Genomic DNA, 20796 nt, shown 5'->3' with positions numbered 1-20796 from the left:
AAATATACGTAATTAAAAAAAAACGAAAATATACTAGTACCCCCTCTCCCCATGACTTTGCTCAAAATTATAATCACTTTTTTTTATAACTATTATCAAGCCAATTTAGGAGGAAATAGTTTTATCATTTTATATAAACAAAAAATGTCTTTTACGTTGTACATTATAAGCCTGTATTCCTTTACATACATAGTATGTATCTTAAAATCAAAATAAAACCAATCCTTAGTCACATTAATTGCGTGTATATTTTAATCGGTAAATATACACATAATTACACATAAGTACACACATAATTACTAAATAAATAATAAAATAAATAAATATGACACCACACTATACAAGATGTATTGGGACCTCATAATGTAAGCTTTACTCACTATTCCTCTTCTGAGCATTAGAGTGAACTTTGCGTTCGGAGAGCAGTGCATTGAGCCATGTGGCCTCGAGATGGCCGAGCCTGAAGCCTCCCAAGCAGAGGGCGCTGTTGGTGGGGTCCAGACCGAGACGAGCCAGCAGGAGGACAACCAGAGGGCCGTCTCTCCTCCTCACACACACACTTAGAGCCCCACGCAACTGCTGCTCATGCACACCACTGCTGACCAGCACCTCGACCAGAGCCAGCGGCCCACCACGCTCACACACCTGTACACACATAAACAGTCACATATATACATATACACTTTACATTCTCATGTAAAAAGGTGCAACATTGAGAATTAGTAACACACCAGATACACTCATAGTACCTTTTACACTTTTACTCCTGTTCTGATTATTACTTGGTATTAGAAATAGAAATAATAATTAACATTATTGAGCAAGTATAATCACAGTTTAATTTTATATTTGCATATTTATAAATATTTTACATCAAATTACTTTATAATTTTTTTAGTACTGATACATGTATAGTAAATATTTGTAAAAGGATCAGTTTTGACCCAAACAGAACATAATGGATAACTCTCAGTGAATATCCATTAGTCATCACCCCGAAAATACATGACGCAGTGTAAGGTCACCTGATATATCAGAGACTCTGTCTTGGTTTTCTTATTTACATCAGTTCCCAGCTGTATAAGACACTCAGCCATGATGACATCGCCCTCCTCACATGCCCTCTCCAGCATGCGGTAGTGGATCTCACTATCCACCACCATTTTCGACAGACACAGGCAGCTTAGCTTCTGTAGATGACACACATGCCAGGAGAGAAAGAAAGAAACTGATACAGCAAGGTATAATATATGAAATAGCATATATACTTTCACATTTAACGTGTGAAATTCCGGTGTTTTCAATGTGATTTCTATCTACTGCATTTGTAATTGTGTTTTTGTAATTACCACAAACAAGAATTAATTTTGACATGTAGTAATAAAAGGGCAGAAAGTGTGTTTACTAAAAACTCACTTATAATGGATGCCTAAGGGCAGTCATGTGTAAGGGCATATGTAAAAATCCAAGAATGCTTTTTTTTTCCTCCATTTTGGTCACTTGCCCATTCCCACCCACCAGCTAGCCTTATCTCCCTTATCATACAACAGCTACCAACCCGTATCCTGCGTCGCAGTGCAGCGCAACATACTTGGAGGAAAGCACTATCTGCCCTCTTCCGCAAACATGAGCAAAGAGAAGCCCAAGCCCAAGCCCAAGCTTTTCTGTTGTGCCACTCTGAAGCCTTTTAAGGAATGCTTTTATGAATTCATTAGTCAAGGTATGTGTGAAATAAATCCTAAATCATTATAGTTCATGCTTTCAAGGATGGGACTACTTTTCTACAAGGTAGAATTTGTGGTTATGTAACATGTAGTAACATTGTTCTGGGTGTGTGATTGTACATGGATACCACAGAACCTCAGGAAATGTGAATGTAACCAGAATCAGTTTTTACTATTTGGCTCCAGTGTTGGACAGTTTACAGAGACGAAACTACATAGAAATAGCTTTACTGACTTTCTCTCATTACCTTTTCTCCCAACACTGTCAAGGTTTTCTGTTCTTTCCTCAGTAAAGGGAAATATTAAAATTCTTGTCTTGATAATTGGACATACATTACTGATGCATTAGATGTACATTAGCTTGACAAACACTGACTCACTAGATCATATTTATGATCAGGAGAGCTTTCCCTCAGCTGTTGGAAGATCTCTTTCTCAAAGCCTTCTTTCTCCAGCTCAGCCGCTGCTCCTGAGCAGGTGTCCAAAAGTTTCCATATCACCTGAAAACCCTGCAGACCAAACAAAAAAAAATAAAAATCAGGCCTTTGATGAAGTCAGCAGTAAATGTGGAAATTCTCATTTCAGTTCCGGTGTCTCACTTTTAGCTGCATCTCTGCACTGCCCTTGTGCTGCCTCACAGAGGCGACGAGAACAGACACCAACACGGGCACCATCATGTGTGACAGCTTCTTTTTTGAGATGAGCAGAAAAAGGAGGCTCAGACCCCAGTAGTGAATCTCTACACACAAATAAAGAGAAGGTTTGCACTTCATCTAACAGATTAATGGAAATGACAAGGTACATGCAACTTTGCAATGTAAATACAGAGACATGGTCATAACTGTTTATTGGTATTATAGGTCTCAATATTCAAGCTAACATAGCCAAACCTAATCGAACTGAACTGATGAGGAAGTTACACTGGAAATCACACACACTCACTGCTTTTCTGAGGAAACATCTGTAGTGTGTGCAGCACAGTGTCTATCGCCCCCTGCTGGCACATTACATCAGCAGCTCCAGAACAATCAGCCAGCACAGTTAGAACAGCAAGTCCACACTCCTGAATGTCCTCACTGCTGATGAACTGCACACACACGCACATACACACACACACACACACACACACTTTATACAATCAGCTATTGTGTTGTTCAATGTGTGTATATATGTTGGACAAATTTGTTTCACTGATTCCCACTGCAAAGTAAAAAGTTGGTCATGTTTGCTTAGTAACTAAAAACTAGAGCCAGAGTGTGTGCAGTAGGCATGGGGGAAGGAACAAGATAAGTCCACCTTTTGCAAATATCTTACAAATATCAACCAATAAATTCTACAAAACACATTTATCAAAAAGGAGATATATTAATGTGAAAAAAACTTGATCTGCTAGAACACAATTGCTACTCCTTTTACTAATATGGATGTAGGCATGGCCAGCAGCTGCACTGAAACCAGCCGCTAATGGTAATCAGAGACTTTTCAACCACTGGTGTCCACCATATGTAGAGTCTATGGTGTAGAAGCTATCTATATTCTTTTCCACAATAGAAAAGGGGATTGTAAGTATTTGGCTGACCCTTACCCTGTTTAAGGCTTGAAGGTAGACAGTATGAGCTTCCTCTACCACACACTGATTTTTTAGCACTCTCAGAGCCACATCTGACGTGTCTGGATCCGCTACGGATACACCATGCTCCCTCAAACTGCGGTCTGTTCACATACACACACATAGACATACATGTACACACAGAAAAACACTCTCTAACTCTGTTATGTTCTGTTCAATACTTGTTCACATACTAAAATGGATTACTGTTTATTTTTTATACCCAATATATTGTGCTGATAAAAGTTGAAGGGGAATATTTACAATGACAGCTGTAAAGGTGTAATAGTTTATTTTTTATTTCTTACTTGTAAAGATAACCTGGAATATATGTAGAACATAATAAAACCATTTTCTGAACCATTAACATAAATCACCGTGAGCTGAATTTTATAGTGTTTATAGAGTTATTTATAGAGTTATAGTGTTGGCTATCAAGCAGCTGTAATTGGCCTATTCCCCGAATTGTGAGAATAGCTGAAAAGAACATTGGGGTCTCTCTAAACACTACTGACGCCTCTTACAACAACTGCTGCATCCGCAAAGCCACCAGACAAATCAGCCTCCTGTTGTCTGAAAGAAGGTACCGGATCATCCGTGCCACTACCACCAGCCTCCTCAAACGTTTCTTCCCTGAGGCAGTGCAAATACTCAACACCCTGCTGCCTCCCAATTCTCACCTGGACTATTCAAACCCCTGTATTATTGTGTGTTGCACGTTAGAAACGACATTTCTAACGTACACAAGCTATATAGAGGAATGACAATAAAACCCACTTGAACTTGAACTTGAACTTGAACCTAGCATTTGACTAGCAAGGCTCACAATGCTGATACTATAACTAAAAGCTCATAAGAGCTTACTATAAATAAAAACAGGACAGTGAAGGCACTTTTGACTAAGCGCATTAATCAGTATGCATCGAATTTTATGTTTTATAGGGTTATAACTTGATCATTTAGCTAGCAATGCTGACAATGATAACACTGGAGCTTAAAAGCACAAAACCTTATTACACAGGAAAACAGGGCAGCAAATTCTCATCAGTGTGAGCTGAATTTTGCATGTTTATACTGTTATAACTTTCAAGCAGTTGAATGGCTGCTAATGCTTGCTAATACTAATTCTAGTCGAACACTACAAGCCAAGAACTTAACCACTGATACCCACTCTTGGCTAATTTTGATTAATCTTGACTAATGCCCTTTTAATGCTTAATCCTTTAAAGCTTTAATTTCACCCTGTTACTCCAAGATAATCTCTGTATTATACACATATAAAAGAAACTGAGCCACTAGATAAAGTTTAATGATGGAAAAATAACTAGTACACCAGATAGAATATGGCAGAATTGACCTAAACACGATGCAAGGGCAAAAATTGCTTATGTACACCATGCAGTAAGCTAGAAGCTCTGTGCTGAGGCTACGGCAACTATCAGGGCTCTTACCAGGGTTGAGGAGCACCAAACTGGCTCTCAGACCTTCCAACTGTACCTCAGGCTGGAAATTATGATCCTTCATGGCAATCAAAATCTGATCTAGAGCCATGGTCCCTTCGTCCAGACTCACACTCCTGCTGGCAGACGGAGACAGTGGTGAGGAATGAGAACATAGTACATTCGCTAAGAGAAATGCCTCTGCCAGGTGATAGAGCTTTCAACAAGATAATGATAATCAATACAGAAATGGTTCAAGAAACACAAATGACCATCTCAGACTCCAGATTTGTGCCCTAGTTAAACCCTGTGGTCTGACATAAAGAGAGACCTACACATGGACAAACCAAAGAATATCAAGGACATTAGAATGTTCTGCATGGAGGAATAGACCTCTCCTCCATTAGACATTACAGGAAGTGACTCAGTGCTGGTTTTCTCTCCAGGGCAGGTATTACACTATATTAATTGAGTGGGTGCTGGTATTTGTTTAACTAGCATACATACAGCATACATAACACTCTTCACAAGTATAAGTTTAAATAAAGCATACAATGGCCCTGAAAATTAGAGCACAAAATATCACTTAATGTGTGGGTTATTCGTTTTATATATTTATTTGAGTTTTCATTTTCATGAAAGAGCACCAAAAATTCTGGAGAGAACTGCACATAACAAAGTAATGAGTCTGCTCCTACCCTCCCTGGAAAAGTGTGTATAGAAGCCTGCAGGCACTGTCACACACTTCACTTGAGTTGGCATGTCTCTTCATCAGATCCACAATGTTGTAATGAATGCCACTGGCCAGGAGCCTAGACCTCATCTTACCTGAGAGCACGCACACACACACACACACACTAAATTCATTGCAGTGATGCATTTTAGTGATTGAAAATGCTTTCATATCCTCTATTATTGTTAACCCACAACACCTAACAACTCACACACAACACGAATGATTGTGAAAACATAAAAATGTAACATTAGTTGAATTTTATGAGCAAATATGACCAAACGTAAGGTTTAAATGCACTGACAGTGCTAACTTACTGTGTCGACGTACAAGTGTGCCCAACGTAGATGCAGCAGCCTGAAACACACCAAAACTTGAGGAGTGCACAAGCATCACAGTCATGACCTGTATATACACAGGAGGCCTGCCAACAGAGAAAGAGAAAGAGAGACAGTTAGACAAAGATTTGTTTAGTCGTTCATTTTCATTGACCACATTATCCTGGTTAGTATTGCAGTGGATTGTGAGCCTGTTCTGAGAATACTACGTATTCTATTATATTTTCTGTGTATAACTGCATATAACTGCAGTTATTCTGAGAATAACTACAGGGCCTCACAGACACTCACATACTCACACACTCACATCACCTAGTGATGTAGTCAACCTACTGGCATGTTTTTGAGAGAACTTGGAGGAAGCGCACACAGAAATGAGGAGAATATGTTAAACTTCACACTTAGAGTAACCAAAGCTCAGAAGTTCAGAAATTTTACTGGCTTCTTCCTGATGCTGTTTAGCCTTTTGGTCTACTTTGACAAAAACACTAGTTTGCTATAGTCCTTACAACATGAGGTTTAGAACTAATCTGATGTTTTTACTGTGTGTTTACTTAAAAATACTACATGTTTATATAAGATAAAATGGATAAGAAATGCAGCATTTGAGTAATTTGTTGTCATTTCCTCACTAACCTTTCTTTGGGTTCCTCATATATATTGCGTGCACTGCCATAGAGCAGCAAGCTGTTTAATGCCCAGCAAGCAGCCTCCTGATGATACAGAAAATAAGAGAAAGACCAAGATATTAACATGCATCGCATACAATAAACACCAAAAAGAGTTTGCACAACATGTCAACAGTGATAGAGAAAGGCCACATTGCTGACCTGCACTTCAGCATTGTCACTATGTCTCTCCAAAGCTGTGCAGCAAGCCTCTCTCCAAACCAGGCTTTCCTCATCGTTATTGTCCTCACCATCTCCTTTACCTCTTTCGTCCTCAACCTCACTGCATGTCTTCTTGAGGTCTTCATTCTCCAGGATTGTCTTTGCTATCAGATCAGAAGTCAGGTGTTCTTTAGTGCAGCTTAATTAAGAACTGGACAACAGTTTATTGCTTATAACACAGCATGGTTTAATTCTTGAAGATGTGTATTAATTTTTTTTTATAACTGCAGCTCTAGCAGCAGTGACAGCTGTGACATAAATCACAGGTTTGTATTAATGCACTAATTCTAACACATTATTGTTCTTACGGTAATAGGATGGTGTTGTTAAGCAAAGAAAAATGTTTCTGTAAGGAGACGTATATGGAACGTTTATGGTTGTAGTCAGTAAGTTTCCCAGGACAGAAGAGTTGTCAGGACAGAGAAGTGTGAGTTCTTTGGTTTCTCTGTAATATGACAAGCTGTGTGTTTTTTTTGTCTCATTAACTTCAAGAGAGAGAGAAAAAAGTGCCCGGTAAGGAAATGACTGTATACAGCTGCTATAACAGGAACTAACCTTTCTAACAGACATTCTATAATAAGTGTGATGTGGTGTTCATTAATAAACTGAAAATTGTAATTGCTGGCAAAGTGGTATAAGCAGAATTACACACTTTGGGTTGTGCTGTCATACAAAAATAATACACTTTGCACTGAGCCATATCACAGCACCACAGCATGGATTATTTTCATATAACAGCATGGTAAATCATTTCTTATTCCTTACTTAACAGTTTATAGAAATATAATAATTTATGAACCTTATATTAGCAACTAAAAACCATTAATCATTACACTGAAAATGCATACAGAATGTGTTACACAATCAGTGAAATGTTAACAAATGCTACTACTAATAAATAACTATTCCTTAATAATATTATTGTAGTCATAAATAGTCATTAGACCCTTCTCGGCAGTGGAAGACTCACTGAGTGCAGCCAGACAGGACAGCGCAGCCGCCTGGATCTTGCCATTGTCAGGGTAGGAGAGACATGCTTTCACTGCCACTCTGTGCACACCATTCAGCACCAAGATATTGAAGTAACTTTCTGAAATGTAGAAACGTACAAAGTAAATTATTCACAAGAGAAATGAATTCGCCCGAGATTTAAAAAAAAAAAAAAAGATTCACAGTAGAATTCCTGTGCTCGACTTTTGCCCACCTGAAGTAAATTTCCGCAGCAGGCAGCACCCCACCTCCTGAACAGCCTCCGACTGTGAGAACGCCTCCACTGCCTGACACACTAAGCTGTAGCATTTTTCAGTCTTGGACATCAGAATCTCTACATTGCTTGCTAGAATCCAGATAAACAGACAAACATTTTGCCTCATTATGCAATGTTGTTATGTACGAAGCAAAGTGCTTTATGTAATTAGATAAAGATGTTTAAATTGGTTCCAGTTATCCTGAATGGATGTTATAGATGTTAGTAATAGATTTTATTACTTTGGGGGAGATCCCAAGCCTAAATCCACTAATGCAATTACTGCATCATAGCAATGTATTTTGTGTAAATCCCTCCATTACTTTATGCTCATAGCTGCACAGGAAATGGAATATAGAAAATGGATAAACAGAAAAAGAGGATACACCCTGTCTCACCAGGCTCAGCCAATGGCATGAGAACCTGCAGTGCAGACAACACCACATTCTCACTGTCCTTGAACCTCCTGAGCACATTCAGAACCACAGCATGATCCTTCTTCTCAATAAACTCCACCTGATGTTCCTCTGGAACTGGGGAGTAAACACAAACACACACACAAAGCAATAAATTGCAATGCAGTATAGCAATTAAAATCAGCAATAACCACGGTTGTCATGGAACAGTTTACAAGTCATGCTGTTCCACTCAGGACTCAGTAGTGATAATAATTAACCAGCACTAAGTGTGAATGTCACCTCTCTCCAGCAGCTGGCAGAGAGCAGAGCAGCCCTGGAGCTGCAGCTCCTCACTGTGAGGAAAAGCTTTCATGGCCTCCACCACCAGCTCAAACACATCCATCTCCTCCTCTAGTACCAGCAACGTCAGCTCATCTGCCACACACATACACACACACAAAACACATACACAGTTGTAGGTTCTACAGTGCTGCTTGTTCATATAGATTATATTGCAGAGTGACTACATAATCTTATAGGACTCAATAGAGTGTGCATGTATAAATAACATTACTGGATAAATGACAAGTGTTTCAGTCAAATAGTGTGATTGATAAAGTTGTAAAAAATAATAATAATAAAAAAAAACTAAATATAGCAACAGTACTACACTAGCAAAAAGGGATTCTTCTCTCTGGATGTTTTTACATCTGAAACCGATTTATCTGAAGATCAGATGCCATACAGTGCATTACAGAAACATTCACTGGAAACGAAAAACAAAGTGGATCACAAAAAGAGTACCCAGACACAACAAGAATTTCCAAAAAGCAAAAAATGTAAACACTACCCAGACTTACATTCCTCACTTTCATAACTACACACCTGCCCCACTACTATAAGTGTAGTTACTGAAAAATTCACAGTAGTTACTGAATAACAAGCTTTAAGATGAATAACAAGAAAGCTATAATGTCAATGAAGTATGCAATGTAAACAAAAAGATCATATATCATTCATTAGCAACATAACACCACATAACACGTCACTGACATTAAGAAAATGTTATGACATTTTGGCTCCTCACTGTAAATCTAATTACATAATCTGTTGTATTAATAAAAAGACTGTAAATGAGTGCAACACGTTAAACATGTTTCAAAAAGAAATACTGATGGACATTAATGTTGCTGTAGCCTGTAACTTTGCTTTACATGGCAAGCAGCTGGACTTTAAAATAGGCTAGAGGTAGTATAAAGTAGTTTCAGCAGTGCCTATCTACTGCAGAATAGACATCATTACCATATCACTCTCCATGATCAATAGTGCTTGTTTAGGAGCTATTTGAAATCTATTAAACTGTCACACTCGCAGTATAAACACAATTTAGATAGGCTTACGAAAGACGCAGGGGATCAGACTCTAGTCAGTCAAGTTTGACAAGATTATTCATGATTACTCTGATCCTTAGCATGAAGATTATCCTATGGTTGAATGACATGAACATGTAATAATATGGGCTTGAGAGAGTCAGCATACCTGACCTCAGCAACAAGGCTAGAGCTCGCAGCCCTACCATTACCACCTTCAGGTCTTTTTGATACAAAGTCAGCATGTTTAGAATCTGCCTGTAAGACACACACAAGCAAGCACAGATAAATAAGACTTCAAATACACAGTAAATTCAGTTAAATCGATCTTTCACTCTCGTCTTTTATGGACACTCATGGACAAACACGACAACAAAAGGACAGAAGAGGTAAGATAAGACTGCTTTCACTTTCTTTATTTCTCTTGCAGTTTAATGTTATGCTCCACTCTATATTGTTCCCAGGACAGAAATCTCTGGACACTTACTGGTGCACCCCTAGAACCTCCCAGTCCTTTCCAGCTCGCAGAGGTTGGACCAGCTTGTCCAGGGTGGTGGGACAGATCTCCATCAACCGGCACAGCAAGGACCATCCCACCTAAGTCAAAGTGACAGTGGTTCGTCCAATAGATAGGGCTGGAAACTAAACAAAAACTCATTTTTTAAAGAAATCAGAGGCATTTACCTGCTGAAGTTTGCTGTTGCTGCAAGATGAGAGCAGCAGCATCAGTGGCTCATGGACATCTTTGTCTTTAAACAGCTCTTCTGCTGAAACAGCAGAGGGGTTTTTAGCCCCTAGAATATCTCTCAAACAAAAGAAGCTCAGGCAAATATAGATCAGAGGTTAATACATCACCCATATGACACACAAGCCTATAAATCCCAGCAGGTTTGTTTGCACTGGTGTGCGCTTACCGCACTCGTCTGTGTGTGCCAGAAACAGGAGATCCTGGATGATCTGGACCATGGTGCCTAACTGCTTTCCCTCCTCTAAATTGTTCTTCAGCCGCACAAGCAGCTTTTTCAGGCTTTTTTCCAAATCCTCCTTGTTCACCATGGTGCTCTCTAACGTGCTGCCGCACCGCTGACATTAAACACGTGCATTATTCCATTTGTTCTCTGACACTGTAAAGAGTGCGTTGAGGTGATGGTGTACTGAAGCATAGCCTTATGTAGAAGCACAGAAGATCCTAAAGCCAGCAGGAGTTTGTAGACCGATCTAAACGCTCACAGATCCCTATTTCCGAGAGCCTGGCGATTATTTTGGGAGGCTCTGAGAGAGACCACAGACAGGCGTGACTTGCGGCAGTGGGAGTCACATGACCGCTGCTGTAACTTTAAAACAGGAAGTTTCACGCGCCGAGCCGGGGCTCACTGAGCAGACTAAAAGTAAGACAGCGACGGTTTCATTTACAGGTAAGCTTGTCTTCATAATATGACAGTAATTGTCGTGTTGACAGTATAACACTGTAATACTGAAATGAGAAATTTTTACTGGAAATATCGCGTATTTATGCGTGGTTGATTGATTGTTTCTGTCAGTCGTTAGGGGTCACTACACAATCACAACTCCACAAAACAGCTGAAACATCTGTAGGTATTTCATGTTTCATAAGTGCTCTACAGCAATACAGTATTTTATAATTAGTTTAATATTTTGAAATGATGCATGTTTTTTCCATTCAGGTTAAGCAGTGTCTGAACCAGGAATTAATATTATTGCTGTATAATAGTTTTTTTGTTGTTGTTGTTGTTGTTGCTTTTGTTTCACATTTTAACAATTTTTAAAGCTAAATCTTTTTTTGGGGGGGGGGGATTTATCACACCGCATGTGGGAGGGTCTGTGTTTGTTTCCACGTCAAAGACACGCCTCCTCGACGGCATCAGTGACACGTGACTCCGCCCTCTTCTCATTGAGACAATTTAAACATGGCGCCCTCCTGCCTACTCCCTACAAACTGCAAATAATGCTGTTTCTCGTAGGTTATTATAATGTTTGGTTTATAAAGCGTCTAACTTACTGCGGTACATAGTGAGATTAGATAAGAGCGCTGGATATTCTGTGTTATCCCTACAGGCATGGTTATGCAATGATAAAACCTCTACTAGTGCAGGATTCGGACATCAGTGGATAAAAGGCGTGAAACATGGCGTATAGTCTGCCGCATACTTGCATGTTTGAGTGCAGATGTCATTTGTGCGTTGTTTTTATAATTTATCACATCTCAGATGTTCTTCCTGCTGTTATATGAGTGCCGTTGTAAAGGTACGTGTTGAAAGCAATCTGGGCCATGTGAGGTAAATCAGCGATGGGGAGAAATGCGTGTGATTGTAATGACATGTGTCTCGTGCTCGTGTGTGATTTAGGATGGTTATGAGCTGCACATCATGGACCAGGTGACGGGCAGCGCGAGGAGAGTGGAGGATGAGCGCAGGCTGATCCGAGCGCGCGCTACTGCCGCTCAGTCTGTGGGAAGCTCCCACAGCCAGGATGGCTCCTCGAGGTTTGTCTACGTCCTCTCCTTCTTCTCCGCTCTGGGAGGCTTCCTCTTCGGCTATGACACCGGCGTGGTGTCCGGGGCTATGCTTCTGCTCAAGAAAGAGATGAACCTGAGCGCGTTTTGGCAGGAGTTGTTGGTCTCCAGCACCGTAGGCGCGGCGGCGCTCTCAGCTCTAGCGGGAGGCTGCCTGAACGGGCTGTACGGCCGCCGGAAGTGCATCATGCTGGCCAGCTTCATTTTTACAGTGGGGGGGATCGTTCTGAGCGTGGCACCTAATAAAACGGTTCTTCTTTTCGGCAGGCTTATTGTTGGTCTTGGAATTGGTAAGTTACAAAGTTGACATTGTATTTGACATCTGGGAAAAAAATTATGAAGTAAAATGAGACAGAACACCTGAATGTTTGTTGGTTTACCCCCATAGGTGTAGCTTCTATGACAGTGCCGGTCTACATAGCTGAAGTGTCTCCTCCTCAGCTGCGAGGTCAGCTGGTCACCATAAACACACTGTTTATCACAGGCGGGCAGTTCATAGCCAGCGTGGTGGATGGAGCCTTCAGCTACATGGGGCACAATGGCTGGAGGTATGAAGTGCCAGAGAAAACAGAAGTGGATAAAGGAATACAGTGGTGCTCGAAAGTTTGTGAACCCTTTAAAATTTTCTATATGCATAAATATGATCTAAAACATCATCAGATTTTCACACAAGTCCTAAACACATGAGACAAAAATATTGTACTTGCAAAGGTTCACGTACTTTTGCCATTCACAGATTTGTAATACTGGATAATTTTTTAATATTTTTGTTTCATTTGTTTAATTGGGTTCTCTTTATCTACTTATAGGACTTTTGTGAAAATCTGATGTTTTAGGTCATAATTATGCAGAAATATAGAAAATTCTAAAGGGTTCACAAACTTTCAAGCACCACTGTAATTTACAGCAGTGGTTCCCATTCCAGGTTCTGGGCCCCCTGCCTTGAATATTTTAATGTTTTCTGTCCTTCATGTGGACTCAGAAAGGGACTGTTAATGATTTAATCAGTTAGATCAGGTGTACCAGAGCAGGAAAAACCATCTGGATAGGACATGGTACTCCTGGACATATAATGCAAGTAAGAGATTTTGAGAGGAAGAAGGTAAAGTAGAAATAGGTTGGCTAAGATAAACAAAAAATCCAGATGGGCTGAGAGAAGAAGAGCAACTTGAGAAAAATAGGTTAAGAAATGAGTATCCTATAGAGATGCTAATACTGAATTGATTAAATAATTGGCTGAGCTTACTTGAAGTTTTGAAACCTGACTTTCATATGGGACCTGATGTCTTACAGACTAATGGGAACGTTTAAATATGCAGTGTGATCTGACAGCTTGGTCAAAAGCACAATGCATTACATCCCACTATTGGATAGTAGATGTATTGTTTGTCCATAGAGCCCCAGTTAGATGTGCGTTGATTCATAGAGGCTATTAATAAATGACAATAGTGCTTTGTCAGCTATACACATGAATAAGACACATCTAATTGGAGTTATTGTATCCAAAAGCAGCAAAGTTGCTACACTGAATTCAATCTAATTTGTGATAACACTGTAAGTATGTGCTTCAGATTAGTACAAGACATCGGCTTTGAGAACAAGGGGTCAAGTCGTGCTCTCATTTTTACCATCAGTAATGGGTCACAAATGAGGTATTTGTAGAGAAGTGTGACCCACATATTAAATACAGCAACTCTGTGTGTGTGTGTGTGTGTGTGTGTGTGTGTGTGTGTGTGTGTAAATGTTCTGTAGGTATATGCTGGGTCTGTCAGTAGTCCCTGCTGTGCTACAGTTTTTGGGATTCTTCTTCTTCTTGCCTGAGAGTCCTCGCTGGCTCCTGCAGAAAGGCGATACTCAGCAGGCCCGTGAGGTGCTCACACAGATCCGGGCCACAGAGAACGTGAACGAAGAGTATGACGGTATCAAGAGTATTATTGAAGAGGAGGAAAAGGAAGCAGGAGGTAAGCAGTGCCTCACAATTCAGGTTTCAACCAGAACCTGCAGAGTAGAGAGAAATTCTCAGATATGTGATAATGTGGGCAAGGTTGTGCAATAATAATGAGCAATAGTTAGAACACCTCTGCATTTTCTTGAACCTTTGTCAGGGGGACCAGTGCTGTGCCGTATCCTGGCCTGTGCTCCTGCCCGGAGAGCCCTGATTGTGGGATGTGGCCTTCAGATGTTCCAGCAGCTCTCTGGAATTAACACTGTAATGTAAGACATTCACTGACTGAACACTGCTGATAGTGTGGCCAGTCTTAACTGGAAAACCAGACTGCTGCTGAATGTTGTTTTAACAATGTTAGCTGCTAATGTAGACTACTTCAAACGACAGAGTCTAGACGCTTTGTCTAGGCCTGACCTTTCTGGTCCTTTAAGAATGGAGTTGTGTTGTAACCTTTTGCGCAGCAGCAGTGTAGAGTACAAACACAATGCATCCTTAAAGAAATGCTTTGTTTTGTATAGAGTTAGTCTTATTTTAACTGACAGCCACATTCTTCATTTCTCTAGTTCGGTTTTCTACGATGTCCTCATTTGTTGTAGCTAAAGAAGACAGCATACAAGACTTTTAATGTGACATACAAGTACAGTATAATGAGGAAAAATATTCACATATGCCAGCTTGTTAGGAAGTTGGGGTCTTGTTAGGAGCGCAGGGTCAGCCTTGACCCTTGGAGAGGTGGGCCTTACTTAAGGACCCAACAGTGGCAGCTTGGGATTTGAACTCATGACCTCCTAGTCAGCAAGCTAGAACCTTAACTACTCAGGCACCACTGCCCAGATAAACATAGACCTAAAACCCCTGAAAGTAGCTTGAGCCTGAGCAAATTGTTACAAAAGGTCTGAAAATTACTCCAAAGGGTGACAAAATGGTATCACCTGTTCAGAAAACATCACATCTGACATCAAAATGTATTGTAAGTGGTAAATTTACTTTTCAGGTCTGACAGTGAGTAAAAAAGTAATCTTAATTATGTAGAGTGAAGCATTCCTTGAATCAGGAAAGCACATACATAAGTGTTATAACTGCAGTCACAAGGTAGCAGAGATCAAAGTTCATTGGTCTTGGCATATTATGCTACATTGTTTTTTAGTGAACTTGTCTGTGGTTCCACATGAAAACCCATATTTACATATTTCATAGTGTCCTAGATAAATTCTATGGACAGCTCCGTTTTTGTTAATCAAAACTTCCAAAACTAAAAGAAAGTGAAGCAAAGATTGATTAGCATGATTGCTCAGTTGCATAAATGGTCACAGCTGGTCAGACCACTTCTCATTTGAAAATTTTCATTTTGTCAGGAAGACTTATTATTATTAATAGACACTAAATGATTTGAAATCATTTGGAAAGCTTAAATAATCTCAGTAATTTTTAGACTTCACATTTATGTTAATTAAAATAACATATTCTGGGGCCTTCCTGAAACACTTTAACTGCACATGGGTTGACTCCATTCAAATAATTATGTGACTTCTGATGGCAGCTGGTTGTATCACAACTAATTTAAGGGTTTCACAGCACTGGAGGTGAATACTTATGCAATCGCAAGTTTCAAGTTTTCTAATTATAAATAACTAGGCATATTAAACATAGTATATTGACTTCTCCCTAAATTCTATATTATGGCCATTATTTGAATCAATGCTGTAACACTGTGATATGTGAATTATGAAGGCAGTGTATTTTATCTGTATTAGGCAAAATGCTCCACTTTTTGTAACTTAATTACAAAGCTTTTTGGACTTCTTTCCTGTTTGCCCAGAATCATAGTGGCTGGCATTTCCCATTCCTTTATTACCCACACACATCTCTCATTGTAAATCACAGAATACTATTTGAAGGAGCAGCTTTGAGACTGTTTTGGGGTGGGGTAGTGGTGGCAGTTGTAATTAAAAAGTTCTTGCACTGGCCCTAGTTGTGACATAGTTATTGTGGAAAATTAAGAGAGTTTGCATGGCCTAATCATGAAAAATTAGAGAGTCTCTTCCTGTTTTCTTAGGTACTACAGTGCCACAATTTTGCAGATGGCAGGAGTGCGGGATGATAAGACAGCCATCTGGCTTTCTGCTGCTACAGCATTCACCAATTTCCTGTTTACGCTGGTGGGTGTTTGGCTGGTGGAGCGGGTGGGCCGCAGAAAGCTGACTCTGGGCAGCATTGTTGGTGAGGACATAGCCACATTGAAAAATTCAGTCATTTTAATAGTCAATTATTCATGTGAATTAATCCTCAAATAATCAATTAATCAACTTTCTCAATTGAATGGCTTCAACAAATAACATTTGGCTTTTTGTTTATTATTTTTTCAATAATTTAATGCAAGACAAATCTGCGAGGAACAAAACACTTAATGTGTTGTTACTTCAATGACTTTCTTGTTTAGAGCTAATCTAATCATCTAAACCTTTGGCGATATAGTGTATGAAGCCGCTTGAATGAAATGTAATATGAGGCTATCAAGTCAACTGTTTAGTTTATTTCACTTGCCAAGCACAATCTTTTGGCTGCTTTCGTTTTTAATCCTCATACTGCTATGATAGGTGTCTGCATTTTTTGCAGATTGCGTAGTACTGTACTTTTACTTTCTGGAGTTAAGCTGTTTTTGTTTTTTTTTATTCCTCTCTCATTGCCACCACCATTATTGGTCATCGGCCATTATTATCTTCGGCAAAAGAGAGACGGCTCTCACCTTCAATCTGTTTGTGTTCCTTAATTTTGCCTCAAAAACGTTGGGCCTAAAAACAGTTTTGCGCACAGTGCTGTGTGGTACAGTAGTACCCCACAGTGGCTTCACTATGGTATTACATTCTGCTCAAGAATAGAGACATGTGCGCTCTTACATTTCTGTTACTGGTTAAGTGAATAACTAGTCAAATTTTAAAAATCCACATCCATAATATTTCTTAATCAACCTTATTGATTATTCAGACTAGTCATTGCAGACTTAGTAATGTGTACGACATTGCATTTCTCAGGTACTGGTGTCAGTCTCTCTGTCTTGGCTGTGGGATTCCTACTTTCTGCTCAGACCTCTCCTCCAGTGACCTTTCACCCTAGTGAGCCCACTTCTCCTAACTCAACCTGCACACACTATGGGTGAGTAAGTGGTCCATATTTAATGTGTACTAGTACAGTCTGAACATACATGTTGACAGTGTCTGTTGTTTCTTTCTAATGAAGTTGACCACAGTAATATGAACAGTGGCACTCTCTCACACACTTTTCCAGATTTTGTGAACAGTGTATGCTGGATCCAAACTGTGGCTTTTGTTACTATGAGAATGGCTCAACCATATCAGGCTCTTCCTGTGAGCCAGTTGATCCAGCCAACACAGAGCAAGCAGCGAGTGGCAGGTTTGTTTTTGTGTTCCCCAAAGTCTCATATTAACAGTCTGCTTTCCCTTTTAATTTAATTTGTCTGGTACATCTGATATATTTATGCTTCATCCAGGTGCTCCAATGGTACCCAAGAAGACCCAAGTGCATTGTGGGCCTATAACTACTGCCCAACCTCCTATTCCTGGGTAGTATTGCTGGGTCTCATCCTTTATCTGGCCTTCTTTGCTCCAGGTTAGAACATCCCTACTCCACTTGTAATGACCCATTATGATATTTACTTACTAGATTCAATTAGTGGAACTACACATACAGTAGATTAGATTAAGAATGTAATGATTTGGAAACACCAAACGCCCCAAAAATGGCAATGTATTTATTAAATAAATCTAAAGAATTACTTACTATTACTGAATGCTAATGGATGCAAATACTCTTCTCCTCACACTTTTCGTGTGTGTGTGTGTGTGTGTGTGTGTGTGTGTGTGTGTGTGTGTGTGCGCGCATGTGCCTGAAGGGATGGGGCCCATGCCATGGACAGTGAATTCTGAGATTTATCCGCTGTGGGCTCGGAGCACAGGCAATGCTTGCTCTGCTGGCGTGAACTGGATCTTCAATGTCCTTGTGTCTCTGACATTCCTCCATGTGGCTGAGTACCTCACATACTATGGTAGGAATCTTCACTAATGGCCATACCTGCTGTTGACTTGACTTAATATTTCTATGCAAAATTTATAACATAAAACAAACGTATAACATCAACAAACCTATGACTGTGGAAATAATTGAGTGCTATCCATTCAAATATCTATTATTGCACTGAATCTCATAAACCATCTTTTAGTAAATCAAGTAATTGTAGATATAATGTTCCTGCAGAACTCTACTCGTGTTCCTTTTAGTTTTTGACTATTAATTTCTGATTGCTTGTAATGTGGTTGTAATGTATTTAGCATACCATACTTTTTTCTCTTTTTTTTATTATTTGCTCCCCTTTTTTAGGTGCGTTTTTCCTCTACACTGGCCTGGCTGTGCTTGGATTCCTCTTCTTGCTGGGCTGTCTGCCAGAGACCAAGGGTCTCATGTTGGAGGACATAGAGACTCTGTTTAGCAGAAGGCTCTGCACCTGTGGCGCACTGGGTGGCGAACACACACGTTACATCAGGGTAAAAGGGGGCAACCTTCTCTCAGATGAGGACATCTCTGATGGGGAGTAGATTTTGGGCACTTTCTTCCCATCTTTTTCTGGTTCTGCAGGTGTTAAATTCCAGGTGTTGATCTCAGTTTTCACAGTTTCTCAGTTTTCTGTGGAGTGTGGGTCTCCATGGCATTCCAGAGAATCAGCATTGTTGCTGCCTAAGAACTGGTGATAAACTTTCCTCTAGATTGTAGGTCCATTCTCATTTACCTTTCAGTGAACTGTTGGGAGTCTTGAACAATATTTTCTGGTTATGGTACAGAACAATACTTCCTGATTTATATCTACATTCCCATAGAAGATAAGACACCTATGAGCATCTGAGTTTCTGTGGTATGAGGTGACTGGTGAGGATGTGGGGTTAGGGTTAAAGACTGGTACCAATACTACATTATATTTTATCTGTGTCAAATACTCAGTATTGTATTTTTGTCAACTGACTAAATGTGGCAGTTTTAAATGTTGTAGCCTCATTTGGATTTGGGAAAGTTGCATTATGGGACACTGGAACCAGAGGAAGGAATTGCTTACATATCAGTAAGTACTATAAATAATTATTAGTTTTTGTTTATTTGTTTTGTTTGTTTGTTTGTTTTTTTATGTTTGGCATTGATGCCAAGCTTACAATTTTATGTATTTTTGTAAAAAAAAATCTAGAATAATGTATAAAAAATGTACCAGAAATATATGTTTAAAACATAGTTTTTTTTCTGTATGTCTGTCTTCTAATACAGCTGCAATAATGGTGAAGTTATACCTGGATTTGCCTTTCAGGAGCAATGAACAGCACATATGAGATCATGATCAATGAACTGACACTTTTTTTTTTTTTAAAGATACTTATATACACGTACTAACAAAGAGTCAGAATGGGTCTTGGTGTAATCTAGTTGAAACTAGAAGCTCTGTCACTGCATTTAACATGAACAAATCTATGGTTTTGGGGAAAAAAATCATGCTCTACAAGTGTTTACAAGTCTGACAATCATATATTAATGATTATATTGAGTTGGAGAGAAAACAACTTGATCCTTTAAGGAATGGTATATATTTTATTATGTTGATTATTAAGATTCATTATGTTAGATTAACAGTTTCCAAAATAGACAAAGAACAATGTGAGCCCCCTTTAAATTTAATGGACAAACCCCGAAATTCTCCACATTTTGGAAATTAAATGTACATATGACGTAAGTGCATATTTTATATACATAGTACATACTGTATATTTTTGAAAGTATACACAATGATCTGACCACAGATCTCCTGCAGTATCTTTGCTGACCGCTAGGGTCCATGAACCCCATGTTGGAAACCCAGGTGTTGGACATAGCTCCAGTCTACTGTATAGGCTGTCTTTTACATTATTCCATTAATGTAACTATTTTGTTTAGACAAAACTGTGTTCCTCTTTTTCTATTGAATAAAATTTGTCAGAATTAACTCTTCAGTGGAACTAATTTCATTATCTCTTTAGCTGCTGATAACAGAATGTGTCTAAGCCTCTGGCTTGCTGAAATCTTTTGAGCTTTGGGACTGTGTAACCTCTGTAACCTTTCCAACACTGACACCAGACAGACGATCCAGCGTCTTCGTTACAGTAATAAACGCTTAACAGTTTTGCAAGACTGAGATCTCCCCTCCACATATAGTGTAATTAATACCCAGCATCTCACTTTCACTAGTCAACTGTCCACAGTCACACAGTGATATTCCCCTCAGTACAGTGTAGCTCTGTCTGTAAATGGAACCTGACAGTTGGTAACTAGACACCTTCATTTGGAAAGAGGTCAAGAAACCTGTCGTGCTCAGCTCCATTCCCTTCACTGTGGGGTCTGTCAATGTAAAGCACTTCAGACTCTGGTTAATTTTAATATAGTGGGCAAAGCTCTGATGTGAGCCAGGCAAATGTGGTTATTGTGGATGGCGGTGGTGGGGGAGGGTCAGAACCTTTCATCCCACTATCATAAAGCTAAG

At 39.5% G+C, this 20796-nt stretch overlaps 2 protein-coding genes across 9 annotated transcripts in view; one reads left to right on the top strand and one right to left on the bottom strand.

Annotated features, from left to right (window-relative positions):
- lrrk2 (leucine-rich repeat kinase 2) overlaps positions 1–11027 on the bottom strand; it is a 29288-nt gene extending 18261 nt beyond the window's left edge. For 2 of the 5 annotated variants that reach the window (XM_026919060.3, XM_026919062.3), the window contains exons 1-19: positions 10662–11026; positions 10432–10514; positions 10235–10344; positions 9917–10005; positions 8678–8812; positions 8378–8512; positions 7938–8069; positions 7704–7823; positions 6674–6837; positions 6480–6556; positions 5823–5929; positions 5471–5600; positions 4785–4909; positions 3310–3437; positions 2667–2811; positions 2324–2463; positions 2105–2233; positions 1026–1190; positions 381–645 (exon numbers count right to left, since the gene is read on the bottom strand). In XM_026919060.3, the coding sequence (XP_026774861.3) occupies positions 381–645; positions 1026–1190; positions 2105–2233; positions 2324–2463; positions 2667–2811; positions 3310–3437; positions 4785–4909; positions 5471–5600; positions 5823–5929; positions 6480–6556; positions 6674–6837; positions 7704–7823; positions 7938–8069; positions 8378–8512; positions 8678–8812; positions 9917–10005; positions 10235–10344; positions 10432–10514; positions 10662–10803 (2521 nt within the window). In that variant the 5' untranslated portion in view covers positions 10804–11026. Of the gene's footprint in view, positions 1–380; positions 646–1025; positions 1191–2104; positions 2234–2323; positions 2464–2666; positions 2812–3309; positions 3438–4784; positions 4910–5470; positions 5601–5822; positions 5930–6479; positions 6557–6673; positions 6838–7703; positions 7824–7937; positions 8070–8377; positions 8513–8677; positions 8813–9916; positions 10006–10234; positions 10345–10431; positions 10515–10661 lie in introns of all 5 variants that reach the window. The other 3 variants (XM_026919061.3, XM_026919063.3, XM_034307317.2) reach the window with 2 other exon arrangements.
- Positions 11028–11071: 44 nt separating this feature from the next.
- slc2a13b (solute carrier family 2 member 13b) lies at positions 11072–20262 on the top strand. Of its 4 annotated transcripts, none has more exons than XM_053236685.1 (13): positions 11096–11162; positions 11289–11339; positions 12114–12570; positions 12669–12828; positions 14033–14241; positions 14386–14494; positions 16285–16448; positions 17261–17381; positions 17514–17639; positions 17737–17855; positions 18139–18291; positions 18624–18787; positions 19288–20262. In XM_053236685.1, exons 3-13 carry the CDS (start codon positions 12135–12137, stop codon positions 19378–19380), a joined length of 1854 nt encoding a protein of 617 aa, XP_053092660.1. In that variant the 5' UTR covers positions 11096–11162; positions 11289–11339; positions 12114–12134; the 3' UTR covers positions 19381–20262. The 4 variants fall into 4 exon arrangements, with proteins under 4 accessions (XP_053092659.1, XP_053092660.1, XP_026774865.3 ...); XM_026919064.3 differs by lacking the exons at positions 11096–11162; positions 11289–11339 and adding an exon at positions 11627–12012 and having other exon boundaries at positions 19288–19356; positions 19554–20262; XM_053236684.1 differs by lacking the exon at positions 11289–11339 and having other exon boundaries at positions 11072–11162.
- Positions 20263–20796: the final 534 nt, after the last annotated feature.

Source organism: Pangasianodon hypophthalmus, chromosome 9, assembly GCF_027358585.1.
Source record: "Pangasianodon hypophthalmus isolate fPanHyp1 chromosome 9, fPanHyp1.pri, whole genome shotgun sequence".
In the NCBI taxonomy this organism is placed as follows: domain Eukaryota; kingdom Metazoa; phylum Chordata; class Actinopteri; order Siluriformes; family Pangasiidae; genus Pangasianodon; species Pangasianodon hypophthalmus.
Note: the sequence above shows the minus strand (reverse complement) of the source record. Positions and strands in the feature narration are given on the sequence as shown.

Bases quoted from the DNA above. Each gene is read 5' to 3' on its own strand.
- slc2a13b (XM_053236683.1), top strand. From the start codon at position 11,935: ATGTCATTTGTGCGTTGTTTTTATAATTTATCACATCTCAGATGTTCT. The intron at 17,640-17,736 runs GTTTGTTTTTGT...TGCTTCATCCAG, and splicing joins GAGCAAGCAGCGAGTGGCAG to GTGCTCCAATGGTACCCAAG. The intron at 18,292-18,623 runs GTAGGAATCTTC...CCCCTTTTTTAG, and splicing joins TGAGTACCTCACATACTATG to GTGCGTTTTTCCTCTACACT.